This window comes from Mixophyes fleayi, unplaced genomic scaffold (genome assembly GCF_038048845.1).
Source record: "Mixophyes fleayi isolate aMixFle1 unplaced genomic scaffold, aMixFle1.hap1 Scaffold_402, whole genome shotgun sequence".
Classification (NCBI taxonomy): Eukaryota; Metazoa; Chordata; class Amphibia; order Anura; family Limnodynastidae; genus Mixophyes; species Mixophyes fleayi.
In genome coordinates, this window is record NW_027448002.1 from 20082 (window position 1) to 40815 (window position 20734).

General features: G+C 40.5%; 1 protein-coding gene across 2 annotated transcripts in view; it reads left to right on the forward strand.

Annotated features, from left to right (window-relative positions):
• Positions 1-737: 737 nt before the first annotated feature.
• The window catches only part of LOC142134145 (uncharacterized), a 32941-nt gene continuing 12944 nt past the window's right edge, over positions 738-20734 (forward strand). Inside the window, exons 1-3 of one of the 2 annotated variants that reach the window (XM_075194486.1) lie at positions 738-1156; positions 1275-1355; positions 2150-3544. In XM_075194486.1, the coding sequence (XP_075050587.1) occupies positions 1322-1355; positions 2150-3544 (1429 nt within the window). In that variant the 5' untranslated portion in view covers positions 738-1156; positions 1275-1321. Of the gene's footprint in view, positions 1157-1274; positions 1356-2149; positions 3545-17526; positions 17576-20734 lie in introns of those variants that run through there. The other variant, XM_075194485.1, reaches the window with a different exon arrangement.

Sequence of the window (20734 nt, forward strand, 5' to 3'; positions counted from 1 at the left end):
AAAAGGCATGATCAGCTGTGCGTCCATGACAGTTTGTCTTCTGGCCTAACCCTTAGTATTGTGTTGTGTAATGCAGGCTCTGTAGAGACGTGATATAGTATTTGGGGAAGTAGACTGCCCGGCCTGTGTGTATGGTGACATGGAGAGTGTGCTGATAGTCCTCTCCCTCAGCCATCACATTGTCGGCTCCAGCAAGATGATTGGTTGTAGTGTGTAAGTAACCTTGCTCTGCCACTCCCCCTGAGAGAACCTTCAAATCATACTCCTCCCACTTCTGGAAATCCAAGAACCAGTGTTTATCTTATTAATGTATTGTTTTCTGTGCTTTGTACTTACGTCAGGTATATTTTACATCTTATCTGTATCTGGAACTGATTATAGTATCTGTGATTGAGAGCTGTCTGTTCTTCATTCACCGAGAATTACTGCATTATCAGCTGAAATCTTATCAGTCAGTCCTGAGTTATCCTTCCTGTGACGTGTTACACGCTTGAGATTCCTTTGTTGTATCTATAACACATGAACATTTCCCTGTCGTAGAATGTGACGGCAGAAGGGCCATCAGGTCTGCTTAGTCTTACGTCGTTGTGTGCTTTTATATTATAAATCTAATATTACACAATAGCTGTATGATTGTCCCATATTGGAGACTATTCCATGGGTCTATCACCAAGTCTGTACAAAGTCTTCCTTGTGTTATCTTTCAGTCTTCCTCCAATATTAAAGTGTCCTCCTTGTTCTAGATATCATCTTATTTCTAACATTACAGCCTTCCTGATATAATACTGTTCTATCATATCACCTCTGTCCTTCTCTCAGCTGGAGATGTTTTGCTCTCAAAGTATTTCCTGACATATCTCATGGAAGGACTACTACACTATGCAGTGTAGTAGCCCTTCTGAGATATGTTTTACAGTCATATAGGTCTTTGCACATAGGGATAATATTATTTGTCAATACACAGAATTACACAGTAGTGAAGAAGACCTCTGGTTAGTGTCGGACACCCAGCAGCCATCCCTGTGTGTCAGGAGAATTGAGCAGGACCCAGAGCCACATCACGGTGCCTCCACCTCACTCACTGATACATGAGAGAGACAATGACCAGAAGATCCTGGAACTGACCAACAAGATCATTCAGCTGCTGACTGGAGAGGTGACTGCTGGGAATGGGACATTATACAGTAACACCAGGGGATGTGTCTGGGTGATGACCATTGTGTGTGTCAGGTTCCTATAAGGTGGATGATGTCACTGTCTATCTCTCCATGCAGGAGGGGGAGTATATATAGGAGGACACAAGGGTCTGTACAAGGACGTGATGATGGAGGATCACCAGCCCCTCACATCACTGGGTAAGAGGAGGTTTAATCACAGTCCTGTCTGTGTACATAGGAGATGTATGTGTTTAAATACAATACTGTGCAAAAATTTTAGGCAGGTGGAAAAAATGCTGCAAAGTAAGAATACTTTCAAATATAGAATTGTTAATAGTTTATTTTTATTTATTAATAAAATGCAAAGTGAATGAACACCTACCTAAAACTTTTGCACATTGTTGTATGTGCAGTAGATGAGTGTCTGTATATAACGGCACCTTTATATTCTTGAACTTGGCATTTTCATCTCCCTCAGCATTGGGGAACTTCCACACCCTTTCCTAGCAGTTCTAACCCCCTATGCTGCCACCCACTGACTTTGTTCTAGAAGCACTATGCAGTGGTATCAGACACTAGGGGGCACTGCAGCTTTTTTTGAGCATACCTCGTGGATTCCCTGGGATCCCACCTAAGGTCCACATACCACCGCTATCACCTGCCTGGCATACTGAGCGATTAGCATTGATCATTAAACAGGAATCTGATGCATTTCTCCCATAATGGAGAAGTGCATCTGACTCTTGTGGTGGGACGAGGACTTGATGAACTGTCAATGATAAGTCCATCAAATACTGTGTGGACAACACAATTGGAAATCAGATTTGGTGCTTTTTTATTTCAAATGCCAAGTAAGCTGTCAATGGGGGATTTCTGGCTTTTTCTATTAAAATCCCTAATTATTATACATATGGATAGACAGCAGAATTTATACTGTTATTTGATCTTATTAGTTGGAAGGATAACATTGTGTTTTTCATTTTTTCTAACAGAACGATCTAAAGATCCATCTACTCATATTAAAGAAGAATTAATCTCATGTGAGGAAGGAAACCTCACAGACACTGACATTTATACACCCACAGATCATACACAATTTACATCTACTGATATTAAGGAGGAACCGATCTCATGTGATGGAGGAAACCTCACAGACACTGACATTTATACACCCACAGATCATACACAATATACATCTACTCATATTAAGGAGGAATCAGTCTCATGTGATGGAGGAAACCTCACAGACACTGACATTTATACACCCACAGATCATACACAATATACATCTACTGATATTAAGGAGGAATCAGTCTTATGTGATGGAGGAAACCTCACAGACACTGACATTTATACACCCACAGATCATACACAATATACATCTCATATTAAGGAGGAATCTGTCTCATGTGAAGGAGTAAATCTCACAGACACCAACATTTATACACCCACAGAACAAGGGACAGAGCAGATCAATCACTTTAAAAACAAATCTTGGTCCTGCTCTGAATGTGGGAAATGTTTTAAAAGGAAAGGAAATTTAGAAGTGCACCAGAGACTTCATGCAGGAGAGAAAACATATTCTTGCTCTGAATGTGGGAAATGTTTTACTGGTACAGCATATCTGAAGAAGCATCAGAGAATCCATGCAAGTGAGAACCCATATTCTTGCTCTGAATGTGGCAAATGTTTTACTGGTACAGCATATCTGGAAAAGCATCAGAGACTCCATACAAGAGAGAACCCATATTCTTGCTCTGAATGTGGTAAATGTTTTACAAGTAAATCAGATCTGAAGAAGCACCAGAGTCTCCATACAGGAGACAAACAATATTCTTGCTCTGAATGTGGTAAATGTTTTACAAGTAAATCAGATGTGAATAGACATCAGAGAGTTCACACAGGACATAAACCATTTTTTTGCTCTGAATGTGGTAAATTTTTTACCTTTAAATCAAATCTAAAGAGCCATCAGAGAATGCATACAGGAGAGAAACCATATTTTTGCTCTGAATGTGGGGAATGTTTTAAAAGGAAAAGAAACTTGGAACAGCATCAGAGAATCCATACAGGAGAGAAACCATTTTCTTGCTCTGAATGTGGTAAATCTTTTGCCTGTAAATCAAATCTAAAAAGCCATCAGAGAGTCCATACAGAACAGAAACCATATTCTTGCTCTGAATGTGGTAAATGCTTTGCCTGTAAATCAAATCTAAAAATTCATCAGAGAATCCATACAGGAGAGAAGCCATATTCTTGCTGTGAATGTGAGAAATGTTTTACTAGTAAATCAGGTCTGAATATGCATCAGAGAATCCATACAGAACAGAAACCATATTCTTGCTCTGAATGTGGTAAATGTTTTCCCTGGAAATCAAATCTAAAAAGCCATCAGAGACTTCATGCAGGAAAGAAACCATAGCCTTGCTCTGAATGTGGGAAATGTAGATCCATACTCATGCACCATAAATTTTACTCAGAAGAGTGTTAGGATATTGGAACTGCCTCTTTAACTCTGGTCAGCATGAATCACTGACTGTGTATGTTTCGTTACCTCTTCAGCTGTGGTGAGCATGAGTCCTTGCCAACCTGTCTTGTTATAGAAGGGTGTGCTTCTCTCCTGACCTGATTGGACCTTTGGAGTTTAAAGCCCCCTCCTATTCTATGGAAGCGATAAAGTTTACTCTGGACTCCTGCACAGGCTGCTCTTGGAGATTCGTCCGTTTCCAGTTTCTGCTTCATCTCTGTCTCTGTACTTTGGATATCAGCATTATCATTCCAACTGAGCATTTAGGCATCCAGCTTAGTCTGAATTCTCTTTGTGAGTACCACGCCTTGTACATAGAACTGCTTATAGGGAACAATTGTCTGCTGGCTAAGAATGAAATCTTTCTACATCACTCTGTCTGCTGATACCGCAGTGAGGGTCTCTGGCTAGTTTCAGTTGTGCTTGGACTTTTGCTGCCTTAAGGTGATCAGGAATTTTTGATATCCTCCATTACCAAGATTGCACCTTTCTCTGTATCTGATCATCGGTTACTCTGGATGTTTTCAACATATTTAAATAAATTCACAGTTGTTTGAACTTCTCTCCTGCCTCGATCTTGCTTTGAATTATCTAGCAGAGAGAAAACATATTCTTGTTTTAATTGTGAGAAATGCTTTACATGTAATACAGAACTTATTACATATCGGACAACTCAGCCGGTAGTACACCCGTATTCTTGTTCTAATTGTAAGATGTCTTTTAACTATAAATGACGGCTGGGTACTCATCAGAGAATCCATACAGGAGATTAACCATATTCTAGCTCTGCATGTGGTAAATGTTTTACCAGTAAAGCTTATCTTGAAAATGCATCAGATAATCCATACAGGAGAAACAAACATTCTTGCATTGAATATGTTAAATGTTTCACCAATAACATAAGGTCTGAAAAAGCATCAGAGACTTTATACCAGAGAGAGATCATATAGTTGAAAAATGTTTTACTTTTACATAAACCTTACTAATGCATCAGAACTTTCACACAGAAGAGAAACCATATTTTGTTCTGAATGTGGGAAATGTTTTAAAAGTAACAGATGTTTTTGTACGTCAGATAACTCACCTAGGAGTGCACCCGTATTTCTGCTCAAAATTCGTGTTCTTTAATCTATACATTGCAGCCTCATACACATCAGATGAGTCGTACAGCGTAGAATCTGTATACATGCTCTGAAAGTGGTAAATATTTTAGACACAATTCACATCTTGTTTTACATCAGACAATTCACAGAGGAGAGCCATCATATTCTGGCTCCGAATGTTTTGAAAGTAATAAAATACTTCTTGCACATCAAACAATTCATATAGGAGAGCAGCCACATTTTATTCTGAATGTGGGGAATGTTTGAGCTAAAAATCACAGCTTGCTACACATCAGATGAGTCATACAGGGGAGAAACCGTATTCTTGTTCTAAATGGTGAATAGTAAATAATATCTGAAAATCAAAAAAGTTATACAGGAGAGTAACCTTAATCTTGTGCTACATGTGGAACATGTTTTACTCTGATTCTTTTTTTTTTTATAATCAAATCTTTATTGAACATCCTCATGACAATACAATGTTATAGCAATCATAAGACATTACATAGTGATGCCATATTTTATATATAAGAAACAAATTATAAATCGTATATAAACAAATTAGGAGAGAAAAAGAACAGATATTAGAAATAAAAATGTATACGTCATAAAACTAAGAAACATTATTTGGTGAATTCTCTAAACAATAAATTCACCTGAAAGTTTCATTGACCAGTTTAGCCCCTACATTGAAAAAAAAAAGAAAGAAAAGCTATATAAATGAAATAACTGAAAAATAATCTTTACCGTCTAAAGGGCCATAAGTCCATCAACCGTCTGACCTTTAGCTGGTCTATATAGGTAGCAATCTGGTTCCCAATTTCTAAAAAGATTGTTTATATCTTAGTGACTCTGCAGCAGAAATTTCAACAAAAAAAAATATATTATTGTTAAAATTAAAGAAGTTTAACCTTATAAACACATTTTTTTATCTTGAAATATAGTGGATTAAAAGTTTGTGGTATTTTTTTAATCACTTATGTAACATTAGTAGATGATATAAGGCTCAAAATGTATGAATAAAAATCTGTTATTTATCAACGTAGTCACCCCTATTACATGATTTTTAATGCAAGAACACGTCCATAGGCACCAAAATATATACAGTATATTCCATAGAGAAAGAAACCTTACCGTTTACCATGTCTGATTACACACAATCTAAAATGTATCTTTCTTTTGTGCTACATGGCTGCTCAGACCGTCAGTTGCATAGACTGTATGTGTGTATTCCAGTGAACACACAAATGTGTGAATTAGCAGCTCCACCATTGAATTACAGCAACCTCACTCCTTGGGAGTGCTGGAATCAAGGAGCGGGTCCATTAAGGCTACTGCCTGTTTGTTATTTAATTGTTTTTTGGGAGCAGTAGAGTTTTAAGAATAATTTAAATGTTGCTGACAAAATGTATATACTATAGTAATCTGACCACTTATTCCAGGGCTGGGTCCCTGCATTTAAGAACAGCAGAAGGGTGCAGTGAGCCAGAATGGGAGAGCCAAGAAACGGAATCAGGTTCAGCGTCCCTACCACATTTAGTGCAACCATGTCGCTGCCACATACGTGGCTCCTTTAAGCGTTTGAGCATTAATTGCTTGAGGTGCCTGAGGCTTGCGCACCCCTCTGTGAGTGTCATTGCACTCTGTTTTTGGCGTGGGGGGTGTGGGGTAAAGGTCATCGATTAGTGGTCCCCATACAGAACACAACACTATCAGACCAGGAATTAGTGCAGCAGAAGAAGTAGAACTAACCCTCATCCTCAGGAACAGGTGTCTGGTGTAGATGAGACACTGGTAACTGAAAATATGGAGGTTGTGGGGCAGAGGGAAGAAGTGCAGAATGAACCTCAAGGGTAGGAGTCAGTAGAGGGGGAAGACTGTGGAGGTGGAGGTAGTAGAAATAAATAGATTATTAGCAGTATAATCTGAGGACTCTGACGAAGAGGCGCATTTTGATGAGAATGGAGAGTTGGTGCTTAGGAAATGGAGGGAGAAAGTTTAAACTGGGAAAGTAAAAGAAGAAACTGCAGGAAAAGGCAGAGGGGGATGGATACAAAGGGAAATAATACAGTAAGGGGGGAAAGAAAGTAGCTCGGAGAGGGTGGAGGAGGAATATTATTGATAAACAAAATAACTGCTCAAAATCATGAATTAATATTATGCAGTTTAAATACAAAAAATAGTCAATGAAAAAATAAATGTCAATAAGTACCAATGCAGTCAGCTTGAAGTCAGCAAAATTAGCCTAACTAGCATAAAACCATAAAACGCTAAGATATATAATCATATCACATAAAATCAATAAATCCACAATAAAAATACGTTTCATGTAACACGTGATAATTTCTTAAGTAGATCTTTATAAATCTGGGATGGTCCATTCGGGGTGAACCTGGGGCTGCCTGGCCGGTACATTGAAGATCTTTTTATTATTTGGGATGGGGATCCCCAGTGTGCACTAGTGTACACTAATGAATTTAGCAAATAATTCACCAATTTGACAGTTGCACAGGTAACTTATTTGCATTAACTTCCTGCAGATTTGTCTATTGTGTAATGGTCGTTTTGTCGCTACCGATAAACATTGTTCAATGCGATTATTGTGGTTCCAATGCACAAAGAGATTTAATTGCATAAGATAGCAGGATATCCAGCAAGCCATGCCGAAGCATAAAAGATATAACAATAAATAGGAAAGTATAAAACTGAATAGTTTTGCAAGCGCTTCCTGGGCCCAGGTCCATATTCAGCCTTGCAGTTAGGAAGAGAGATATAACACTGGCCCAGGACTTTCTTATATGCAGTTTCAGTTAACAAAAAAAGTGATGATGTCACTATGTACACAAAGATAAACTAAGGTCTTTCTTCATTGGTCCAGGGGTCAGGTCAGAACAATAAAATGCAAATAATAGGTCAGTTCAAAGAATTTCTCCAATAAAGTGGGGGCCAGCTTACTCCAACAGCTGAGCATATGTTGTGCCCAAGGGAACCAACCTAATCCAGTTTAAACCAACCTATTTGCATTCCAAACAGAATATCATTTTGAGCATTAATACTTTATCTTCCATAACTAGCGATCGCTTTGCCGATAGTAGCGGATTCCTGATGGTAATGTGCAGATCAAAATGACACTAAACATGGTACATTTCATATATCATGAGCCTTAGATACCTTTAATATAATATCATTTATGTATAAATAATCTAATACATTTTACTAATAAATAAATGTGGATTGGAACCTTAATAAATGTGTACTATTCACAAGTGTAAGTGCGAATGTAAATGTGTGCGATTGCATCACTGCATGTGGTGTACTAATCACAATCGCACGGAAAACAAATATTAATCAATTTAGTTCATCCAATTATTTGACTTCCACAATTGTATAGGAACAAAACTTGATACTCATATATTGTGAGGAAATTTATACTTTCCAGAACTGAGATATGTATGTTATAATAGTAGTGTTATTATTGCAGCAAGAGCTATATAGATACATTCCTATAAGTGACAACAGGATATAGTCTTTCTTTGACAACTCACAATGTGCCTCATGACCTCATTCTCTATATGCAATTTTTTAAATCAGTGTGGAGATGCCGCAGGCTGTGTGTGTGGCTGACAGCCTCAAAGTGAGGCGGCTGATACAGCTACAACTTTCTCATCAGCATCTGTGTAACCTATTTGTCAGTCACGGACAATTTATATCTGCAATAAACATGTATTTTTAACACAATATTTCCATTCCTACTGAGATACTAATGAGGAATAGCATTGACCAACAAACATTATACAGAAGGAGTGGATGTACATGGTGCAATGACCAGCTACAAGGGGTCAGAGGGGCCGAAAGTTTCCTAGAGCGAATTATTTAGCTCATAGCCCGAAAGGGACAGAGAGGCTGAGAGCGTCTTACAACAAACTGCAGTGTCAGTAGCTACTATTTCTTTATTGAATATAGATGCCTAGTTGGTGATACATAGGTTTTTCTATTATTACTGGATGCTTTGACGGTGTATGAGACAATATATAAACAGCATCAAAGTCTATTACATCCCATTAGAAGTGGATAAAGACCACATGACTTTCGATCACAATATTTCATCAATTGGATTCTACTGACAAAACTTCCATATGTATCTATAGCAAGAGACTTTATACGAACTTAGCAAGAGACTACATTTTAATATCTATCAATATTCCATACCACTGTTTTATCTGCATATTGTATCATTCTTAGGATATAAGCATGTGTCTAATAGTAATTTTTCCTTTGTTGAAGGTTTCCGTGGAGCAGTGCTTGTGGAGTTGTGGGTGTTGTCTGCCTGTATCAATTGAGAGAAGTTGTCTGGTGGTTGTTTACCTGGGTGATGTGTTGCTCTTGGCTGTTGTCTGTATTTGGAGACCGATGGTGATGTTGATAAGGTGAAGAAAGTTTGATAGTTGGTGCTACACCTGCAGTCAGTAACACTTCTCAAGGAAACCTCTGCAATGCACACTCCTTCCGCACCAGCACTCTACAATACACCTCCCACTGAAACCACTCCAACACAATCTACAACACACCTCCCACTGAAACCACTGCAACACACTCTACAATACACCTCCCACTGAAACCACTCCAACACACTCTACAATACACCTCCCACTGAAACCACTGCAACACACTCTACAATACACCTCCTACTGAAACCACTCCAACACAATCTACAACACACCTCCCACTGAAACCACTGCAACACACTCTACAATACACCTCCCACTGAAACCATTGCAACACACTCTATAATACACCTCCCACTGAAACCATTGCAACACACTCTACAATACACCTCTCACTGAAACCACTCCAACACAATCTACAACACACCTCCCACTGAAACCACTGCAACACACTCTACAATACACCTCTCACTGAAACCACTCCAACACATTCTACAACACACCTCCCACTGAAACCATTGCAACACACTCTACAATACACCTCCCACTGAAACCATTGCAACACAATCTACAACACACCTCCCACTGAAACCACTCCAAAACATTCTACATCACACCTCCCACTGAAACCACTGCAACACACTCTTCAACACACCTATTGAAACCACTGCCACAGACTACTGCGGCAGAAACTTTCACACTTTCTACACCCTATCAACATTTTTCTTAAGACTGCATACTACTCTGTAAGGACAATTAATTATAGCTGAAAGACAACTTTAATAACATTTAATTACCAGCCTTAAACATTTCAAACTAGATATCAACTACAAGTGTTACAACAAGATATAAACATCCAGAGCCATGAACACCTTGCAAATGAACTAACAACACCGTTATGTATAAAAACTGCATGCGGTCACAATGGTGGTGCGGGAGAAGCAACTGACCAGGGCACAACGGCCACATGCTGTTTGCCGATGCTTCTGTAATGAACGTCACTATTGTCACCAATAAAGATTGTCCAATGCGATTAGCGTGGTTCCAAAGAGAGATTTAATAGAAAAAAAGTATAACAAAGTATTGAAAAGTATAACCGATACGTACGCAGCGGACTGGATCCAGGAACAGTCATCAATCCTGATTATTCCAGTACCAGTGGCCAGTTTATATACAGTTTGGTTTGAAAAAATTTATTTAAAAAATTAATTAATTTAGAACGACTGCATCAAATTATTGGACTTAACACTTCAGACCCCAGGTGTATATGAATGTCGTGCTGCCTGCATTTCAGCACCTGCCGTGCAACAGATGTAGGGCTCCCGGCTCCCCATAGCGTTGTCAGTGTAGAGGAGCCAGGAAGGTAGGAAAAGGCAAAGAAGAAGAGAAGTAGGCAAGAAGAGAAATGAAAAAGAGAAGGTATTTACATTACTTTAGAGAGAGATTGGCTGGAGAGAATGGGTGGAAAAAAGTGGCTGGATAAGACAGAGAGGGTGTGTGTCTGGAGAAATGGCAGGAGAGGGGGCTGAAGAGAATGGGGGTAGAGGTGGCCTGTTGGAATGGGGGGAGAGGGGACTGGAGAAAACGGGTAGAGGTGGTTGGAGAGAACAAAATGGGAGAAGGGGCTGGAGAAAATGGGAGGGTGGCTTTAGAAAACGGAGAGGGGGCTGGAGAGAACAGGGGAGAGATGTAACTAGGACGGGGGGGAGTTGGCTGAAGAGAACGGGGGGAGATGTGACTGGAGAACAAGGGAGGAGTGCTGGAGAGAACATGGGTGGGATTCGGGAATTAGAAAGAAGGGGGAATTTCTTTGTGGTACATAAATATATGGTACATAAATACTATAAAACATAATGTGGCAGGATGCCTATGCCACCCTGTCTGTTGTTGCTGGGAACCGGCTGGGCTACTTTGGCACCGTTCCCTTTCGTTATACCAAATGCGCCCTCTTGCCGCAGAAGGAGGGGCTTACAATGCTGTCACCACTGGACTCCTATACCGGCATCCAGAACCGGGTTTCTTCTGGGTCACTGACACTGCCAGCGTACCTCATTGCTGGTGTACCTGGGCTGGTAGTCCTGACCTCTCACGATAGATCAGTGTTGCTGTGGATGGATCCTCCCTGGCCTATCACACTGGCCAAGGCTGCTGGGTAACAGGCAGAGCGGTGGTACTGGAGAGCTGGGTCCAAACCTTAGAACAGCCAGAGGACGGATTAGATTTAGGTCTAATCTATAGGTCCCAGGAATACAGCAATATTGAAGAAGTTGTCAAGCAGGGTCTTGAAGCAGAATGATGTTTATTTCGCTCAAGTGTCCTGACAAGGACAGTTCCACTGATTAAAGGTATTAGTGGTCAGGTCAGATGGAACATCAGAATGATACATTTCAGTGTACAAGGGCTCTCTTTTTATACAGTTTTAGAGACTAGTCTTGGCAGGGGGTAAGCCAGCCCCCTGATCAGAGAAGGCTCTGCACAGACTGCAATATTTAATTCAAACATTAACATCAGGATGTGCTCTAATTCTGCATCTAGCACAATTTAACTTCCACATCAAACTGATTTCCTCAGATTTAAATCAGATCTCAGGATGTTCTTAGATTTTAAATGCAAAACTTACACTTATCTGTTATATCCTACATCACGTGATGTTTACAATATTCAGACAGGTTCTAACACCCTTAACAAAAGCCACTCAGGAACTCACAGTAACGACCTCCTGTGTTCAAGTGTTGGTCACTCACATAGACTTAATTAGCCTTAATGAGACTTCCTCAAATAAATGCTTATCAGAAATCAAACATATACCGCAGACATAAGTGCATTTCCTCTAGCAAAAGTTAAAACAAACGAGTTTCTTCCCTGGTCTCAGAAATAAAGATTTCCTTTAAATAAATTTATACCATAAGTTACTTGTAAGTGATCTATTCTCTAATCTTATGCCATAAGAGTGCTAGAGCAGGTAGGTTCTACCAAATGTGTAATGGTGACCCTGTTTCCGAACCACACCTCCAACAGGAACCTGCGACACCTGGATGCAATTTACTTTTTTTTCCAGTTAAATGCGATAAGGGATTTAGCAGCTGTCAGTATATGTGTAGCTAATTTTTGGAAAATTTGTCGAGCACCAGAGGAGAATAACATAATAGGAACACCCAGGGGTCCTTCGCAACGGGAGCCTTACATAGGGAATTTAGAAGGCCACAAACAGCATCCCAGAAAGAGGAGATAATTGGGCAGATCCACCATATGTGGAGCATAGTCCCCCTGTGGCCACAGCCCCTCCAACAGTCAGGTGAAGAGGAAGGAATCATGCCATGAAGTCGTGTAGGAGTATAATACCAACGATTATAGATTTTATAGGAGGTTTCTTTAAGTTTGGTGGATATGGAACTTTTGGCTATCCCCAGTCTCATGTCATCCCAAGCCTCGTCATCCAGGGGGCACCAAGATCCCTTTCCCAATCAACTTCATGGGACCTTGGAGCGGGAAAGACAGCGGCGACAAATATTCTATAGAGTTGGGATATCATGCCTCTGTCCTTAGGGTGATTAGGGTAAGACATAAGTAGGCGGGGAGAACCGTAGGAAATTACTAATTTGGAAAAACTCAAAACGGGCGCAGCATTGAAGTTCCGCCAGCGAGAGCCAGTGACCTAGTTTTGAGAAGTCTATCAGATATTTGAGGCCAGCTTGAGTCCAAAGACACGCTCTCGCGGCAGAGAGTCCAGAAGGGAATACAGAATTGTGCCAAATCGGGGTTAGTGTTGTGGTAAGCTTCAGTTTAAAGGAGTGAGAGTCCCAGAGCTTGATGTCAAACTTAATGGTAGGGAGCATTTTGGATGCAGGAGGGAGATGTGTAGGGGAGAAACCCCATAGGGAAGTAAGATCGGGCAGGGTAGTATAAGCCGATTCTATATCGAACCAGGAGGTGGAGCCTGAGGGGACATATGAGGTAACAATGTGGGAAAAGTGGGAGGCCAGGTAAATATAGTTTAATATCAGGAAGGCCCCTGCCGCCAGAAGGGTTTGGTTTTTTGAGAATGCTGGCTGAGATCCGTGGGGGTCTGTGATTCCAAATGAAACGGGTGAGGGATTTTTGAATGTTCGCAAGGAAGAAAGCAGGGACTGCGACCAGCAGTGTTTGAAAGAGGTGTAATCATTTAGGTATGATAGACTGCTATGATCCTGCCCAGCCAGGAGATAAAGAGGCGTTTCCAGGAGGTCAGGTCGGAGAGAGCATCTTAGTGAGAAGGGGAGGGAAGTTTTCATGAAAGAGGAGGTCGTAGCGAGAGGTGAGGAAGACTCCTAAGTGTTGTATCTTTTTTGCCACTTGAAACTGAAGGTGGTCTGAAGGATGTCGGTTTCCCGAGGGGAGACATGAAGCAGCATGGCCTCCAATTTCGCATAGTTTATTTTATAACCAGAGACGGTCCCATAGGCTTGAAGTATTTCATAGAGATTAGGGAGGGAGATCGCCGGTTGAGATAGAGAGATGGACGTCATCTGCAAAAAGAGAAATCTTGGAGTTGATGCTACCCACCTGCACCCCCTGAATGTTGGAATTAGATCTAATCTGAGAGAACAGGAGCTCGATCACCAGTGCGAATATAAGGGGCAACCTTGCCTTGTACCATTTTGGATGAAGATCGGGTCTGAGGGTGTACCATTAATCAAAACTTTGGCAGAAGGGGTAGTATACAATGCCAGGACACCAATGAGGAAACCGCCAGCGAATCCAAAGGCCTCAAGGGCGGCCCTCATAAAGCCCCAGAAGATCCAAATGCTTTTTCAGCATCAAGAGAGAGCATGATAGTTGGGGAGCTCCTGGAGTTTACAATGTGGATGATGTCAATGGCTCTTCTGGTGCTATCTCTCGCCTGGCGTCCCCGTATAAATCCTACTTGGTCATAGTGGACGAGGGAACGGAGGATTTGGTTCAAGCGATTCGCCAGTATTTTGGCGTATATTTTCAAATCAAGATTGAGGAGGGAGATTGGTCTGTAACTTGTACATATACATTTTAATACATCTTTAACCCCTTAGTGCTGAGGTTGAACCCATTCAGCACAGCAGCGTCAGGTATTAACCCATTCAATGCTGCAGCAGTCATCTTGGTCAGGTGGGAGGTGAGGGGGACCCGGACACACAGACAAATATGTTTTGTGTAAGCTGAAATATCAAAACAATGAGGGTCAAGTGAGTTATAAGGTACGTCTCTTACATGTAAGGGCTCAGTCCTTTAACGCTGACAGACTGTTTTAGCTAATAAGTATTGATGACCCTCACCTTGATTTCCATGAGGGTAATTTTCTTTGTCGTTGTCATCACTATCATCAATAGAATCACTGCTTAGGTACGTGATGATACCGCAAGCATTCTGCTTTCAGAACGAATGAATTAGCCATGCCGGCAGGATGTGACTTCCCTAAACAGGTTACATTGTACATTTAATCAAAGGTCTATTTGGCGACTTTGACAGCTAAATTGAAAATGTCAATGTGTTTAAAGGCAAGATTTACCTTTAAACACATTTACCTTTTAAATTTAGCTGTCAAAGTCGCCCATTATCAGTTATTTGCAAAAAGTCATCCCTTAGTACATTTACCCCCAGTGTCATTTCTTACAATTGTTACACTTAAAAGACTTTTTTTTCCAATACTGTTATTCCGATGATGCCCAGAATAACATAATTACTGGGAGGCTCCAGATTGCTAATCTCTGCTCCCTTTGGACATCACAAATCTGAGGTGTCCTGGAACATTTAGGTGGGGAATACAAAGCTGCATTAGCCAATAGAGTTTTGACATTTAGAGGCTTTTAATCATACAGTGGTCCATTCACTGTCAGTAATCCAGAGACAATATATATGAATTATACCAACCAACCGTTAGGTGTTAATCATGATCACAAATAAGATCAACTTTGGGTCTAGTATTAGCCCATTATATGTATTACAGAAGACACATAACCATGATCCGATAAAGAGTGTTAAAGATTCAGGTATGGTACCAATTGTCTAAAACGAGCATACTTAAGCTGTATATATATAAAGGATAATAATCAAACCAATAACCTGGAGATAATAACCAGAGGTGTCCTGCAACGTACTATCATGGAGTATCCCCATAAATTGTGTCTGTAACATTAGAGGAATGGTAGGACTTATGTATTGTGAATATTGACGTGACAATCTTCTCCCTTTGGGTTGTCGCCTGGTGGGATTTGACAGAGAGGGGCAGATAGTCAGATCCCATCCATGAGATCTGAGAAGACTCTGAAGGTCCAGATCATGATTTGTATACTACAGTAGAGCGGTTCTGTCATCTTAGGATGGATGGCTTATTCCACATGGGCATTATATCCTTTATTGGGTTTAAAAACATACGGACTTGTACAAGGCAGCCAAGTGAATGTCTGTCTCTAGTAACCCAAGTTTTATTTTTATCAGTATTACGGCCACGGTAGACACTACTTTTGGCTGCAGGGTCTTCCACGATCTTTCCTCTGTAATCATTAAATCCCATTCTGGGTGGATTTGGGAGTTTTTACTTACTGTTAAATGCCTTTCTCCGAGTCTTGCTAGATGGCACAAATTGTCCCACTTCTATTTGTCTTTGTGTCCAAGGGTCTAGTGAAAGATTATTCAATCGTGCCTTAATCTACTGTACAGTAGCCCACTGCTTATTGGTATGTCAAAAAAAATGTGGTGAGTCCCAATCTTGCCAGGTCTAAATGGCCTCACATGGAAGTCTAAATGGCCTCACATGGAAGTCTAAATGGCCTCACATGGAACAAGAAGTCATACCAACCAACGGTTTGCAGAGAAAGAGATTTGTGCTGTTGTATTGTGTGCAGTCATAAATAGCTCCGGATGTTTAAAGTAGCAGTTATAGTGCAAAAGTAGCGGATGGATCAGAGTCAGATTGACAGCGTCACAAAGTGCAGCAACCAGGATGAAGTCTCTCGGCTAACCCCTCAGTGATACTGTTATGTATGGTCAGAAGACTTCCTGGGATCCCACCAAGGACATGTCAGACGTGCACAGGAAGTCCTCCGGCCTAGTGATCGCGTGGAAGATTGGGGGATCCCAATTTACAGGGAAGACACTGATCTGCTACTGAAGATTACCATACAAATAGGTTCACCTGTCGTCTAGCAATGGGAAGGGCTAAATATAAGTAATATAATATATTGTCCCACATCTTCCCCTCACCTCGCCCTTCTGTCCAACAATGTATTTCATACAATGTATAATGTAACTTACAAAACAATGTATACGTATTATATATGTACCATGCACATAATAAAACATATAACACACAGTACATATATGTTGTGTAAGGTATGGCATAGTACAGATATATACATATATAGAATATAACGTAACATCATACTTGCCAACATTTTTTTTTCTTTTTCCGGGAGATGCCGGCTGGGACGTGGGCGTGCAGGGGGCGGGGCTGCGAAATCGCGTCATTTTGGCCCCGCCCCCGTGACGGAATGACGCAAATCGCGTCATTTTACAGTGGGGGCGGGGCTAAACGCCGCGATTCCGGGTGAATCGCGGCGTTTAAACTAAATTTTTCCCCCTTCCTATCAGGGAGATTGCCACACTCGTCCGGGAGACTCTCGCAAAATGCGGGAGTCTCCCGGACAATGCGGGAGAGTTGGCAAGTATGCGTAACATACAAGGATATAAAATATAATATATGATATGTACCACGTATATAGTATGACATATAACACATATGTATGCAGGGAATAACCAGCAGCTTCTCTCATCCTTGTTACAACTATTAATTAGCCAGGAAATAGTTATATCACTTACACACTTATTAGCAGTGCCCCAATCCAAAATGGCTGCCGAGTCATCACTGTGGTTGCTATGGTAACTCGCGTGCTCAGACCAGCAGATTCTGCGGGAGGTAACGTGACAACACATCTATAGTAACATACAGTGTACTACTAGTTACACAACATCTGTCCTCGGTGCGGGGAGCGGTGACCATTATCTTGTAGTTCAAATTCTTATCCCGCTACATAAATACGACTCTGACTCTCATTACTTCATCCTATGTAGGACAACTGGAGTCGTTTGTTTTCTACATAAAAATATATGAAGTTTAAGTTTAAAAAATGAATAAAACATCCGTCTTGTTTAAAACAACGGCCGCCATTATCTTGTGTTACTGAAAGCAAATTGTAATCCGTCGATTTAATGCACATCAGCAGCGGCCATCTTCTTGTAGCCCATCAGACTATATCACATGACATTACACGTGACGCCACGGAAGGGGCGTGGTCACAGGCTCATTTCATTGTATATGGTGCAAAGACTGAGGTAATGAATTATATAATATTATATTATTATTATTATTATTATATACAGGGGTCTGTACAGTGATATATGGGAGTAATAACTCCCAGCACACACTGATATGGGGGATTATTATTATTATATAGAGGAGAGGGGTCTGTACAGTGATATATGGGAGTAATAACTCCCAGCACACACTGATATGGGGGATTATTATTATTATATAGAGGAGAGGGGTCTGTACAGTGATATATGGGGGTAATAACTCCCAGCACACACTGATATGGGGATTATTATTATTATATAGAGGAGAGGGGACTGTACAGTGATATATGGGAGTAATAACTCCCAGCACACACTGATATGGGGGATTATTATTATTATATAGAGGAGAGGGGTCTGTACAGTGATATATGGGGAGTAATAACTCCCAGCACACACTGATATGGGGATTATTATTATTATATAGAGGAGAGGGGTATGTACAGTGATATATGGGAGTAATAACTCCCAGCACACACTGATATGGGGATTATTAATATTATATAGAGGAGAGGGGTCTGTACAGTGATATATGGGAGTAATAACTCCCAGCACACACTGATATGGGGATTATTATTATTATATAGAGGAGAGGGGACTGTACAGTGATATATGGGGAGTAATAACTCCCAGCACACACTGATATGGGGATTATTATTATTATATAGAGGAGAGGGGTATGTACAGTGATATATGGGGAGTAATAACTCCCAGCACACACTGATATGGGGGATTATTATTATTATATAGAGGAGAGGGGTATGTACAGTGATATATGGGGAGTAATAACTCCCAGCACACACTGATATGGGGGATTATTATTATTATATAGAGGAGAGGGGTCTGTACAGTGATATATGGGAGTAATAACTCCCAGCACACACTGATATGGGGATTATTATTATTATATAGAGGAGAGGGGACTGTACAGTGATATATGGGGAGTAATAACTCCCAGCACACACTGATATGGGGGATTATTATTATTATATAGAGGAGAGGGGGCTGTACAGTGATATATGGGGAGTAATAACTCCCAGCACACACTGATATGGGGGATTATTATTATTATATAGAGGAGAGGGGTCTGTACAGTGATATATGGGAGTAATAACTCCCAGCACACACTGATATGGGGGATTATTATTATTATATAGAGGAGAGGGGTCTGTACAGTGATATATGGGGAGTAATAACTCCCAGCACACACTGATATGGGGGATTATTATTATTATATAGAGGAGAGGGGTCTGTACAGTGATATATGGGGAGTAATAACTCCCAGCACATACTGATATGGGGGATTATTATTATTATATAGAGGAGAGGGGACTGTACAGTGATATATGGGAGTAATAACTCCCAGCACACACTGATATTGGGGATTATTATTATTATATAGAGGAGAGGGGTCTGTACAGTGATATATGGGAGTAATAACTCCCAGCACACACTGATATGGGGATTATTATTATTATATAGAGGAGAGGAGACTGTACAGTGATATATGGGGAGTAATAACTCCCAGCACACACTGATATGGGGATTATTATTATTATATAGAGGAGAGGGGTCTGTACAGTGATATATGGGGAGTAATAACTCCCAGCACACACTGATATGGGGGATTATTATTATTATTATATAGAGGAGAGGGGACTGTACAGTGATATATGGGGAGTAATAACTCCCAGCACACACTGATATGGAGATTATTATTATTATATAGAAAAGAGGGGACTGTACAGTGATATATGGGGAGTAATAACTCCCAGCACACACTGATATGGGGGATTATTATTATTATTATTATATAGAGGAGAGGGGACTGTACAGTGATATATGGGGAGTAATAACTCCCAGCACACACTGATATGGGGGATTATTATTATTATATAGAGGAGAGGGGACTGTACAGTGATATATGGGGAGTAATAACTCCCAGCACACACTGATATGGGGATTATTATTATTATATAGAGGAGAGGGGTCTGTACAGTGATATATGGGGAGTAATAACTCCCAGCACACACTGATATGGGGGATTATTATTATTATATAGAGGAGAGGGGTCTGTACAGTGATATATGGGAGTAATAACTCCCAGCACACACTGATATGGGGGATTATTATTATTATATAGAGGAGAGGGGACTGTACAGTGATATATGGGAGTAATAACTCCCAGCACACACTGATATGGGGGATTATTATTATTATATAGAGGAGAGGGGACTGTACAGTGATATATGGGAGTAATAACTCCCAGCACACACTGATATGGGGGATTATTATTATTATATAGAGGAGAGGGGTCTGTACAGTGATATATGGGGAGTAATAACTCCCAGCACACACTGATATGGGGATTATTATTATATAGAGGAGAGGGGTCTGTACAGTGATATATGGGGAGTAATAACTCCCAGCACACACTGATATGGGGATTATTATTATTATATAGAGGAGAGGGGTCTGTACAGTGATATATGGGGAGTAATAACTCCCAGCACACACTGATATGGGGGATTATTATTATTATATAGAGGAGAGGGGTCTGTACAGTGATATATGGGGAGTAATAACTCCCAGCACACACTGATATGGGGGATTATTATTATATAGAGGAGAGGGGACTGTACAGTGATATATGGGAGTAATAACTCCCAGCACACACTGATATGGGGGATTATTATTATTATATAGAGGAGAGAGGTCTGTACAGTGATATATGGGAGTAATAACTCCCAGCACACACTGATATGGGGGATTATTATTATTATATAGAGGGGTCTGTACAGTGATATATGGGGAGTAATAACTCCCAGCACACACTGATATGGGGGATTATTATTATTATATAGAGGGGAGGGGACTGTACAGTGATATATGGGAGTAATAACTCCCAGCACACACTGATATGGGGGATTATTATTATTATATAGAGGAGAGGGGACTGTACAGTGATATATGGGGAGTAATAACTCCCAGCACACACTGATATGGGGGATTATTATTATTATATATAGGAGAGGGGACTGTACAGTGATATATGGGGAGTAATAACTCCCAGCACACACTGATATGGGGGATTATTATTATTATATAGAGGAGAGGGGACTGTACAGTGATATATGGGAG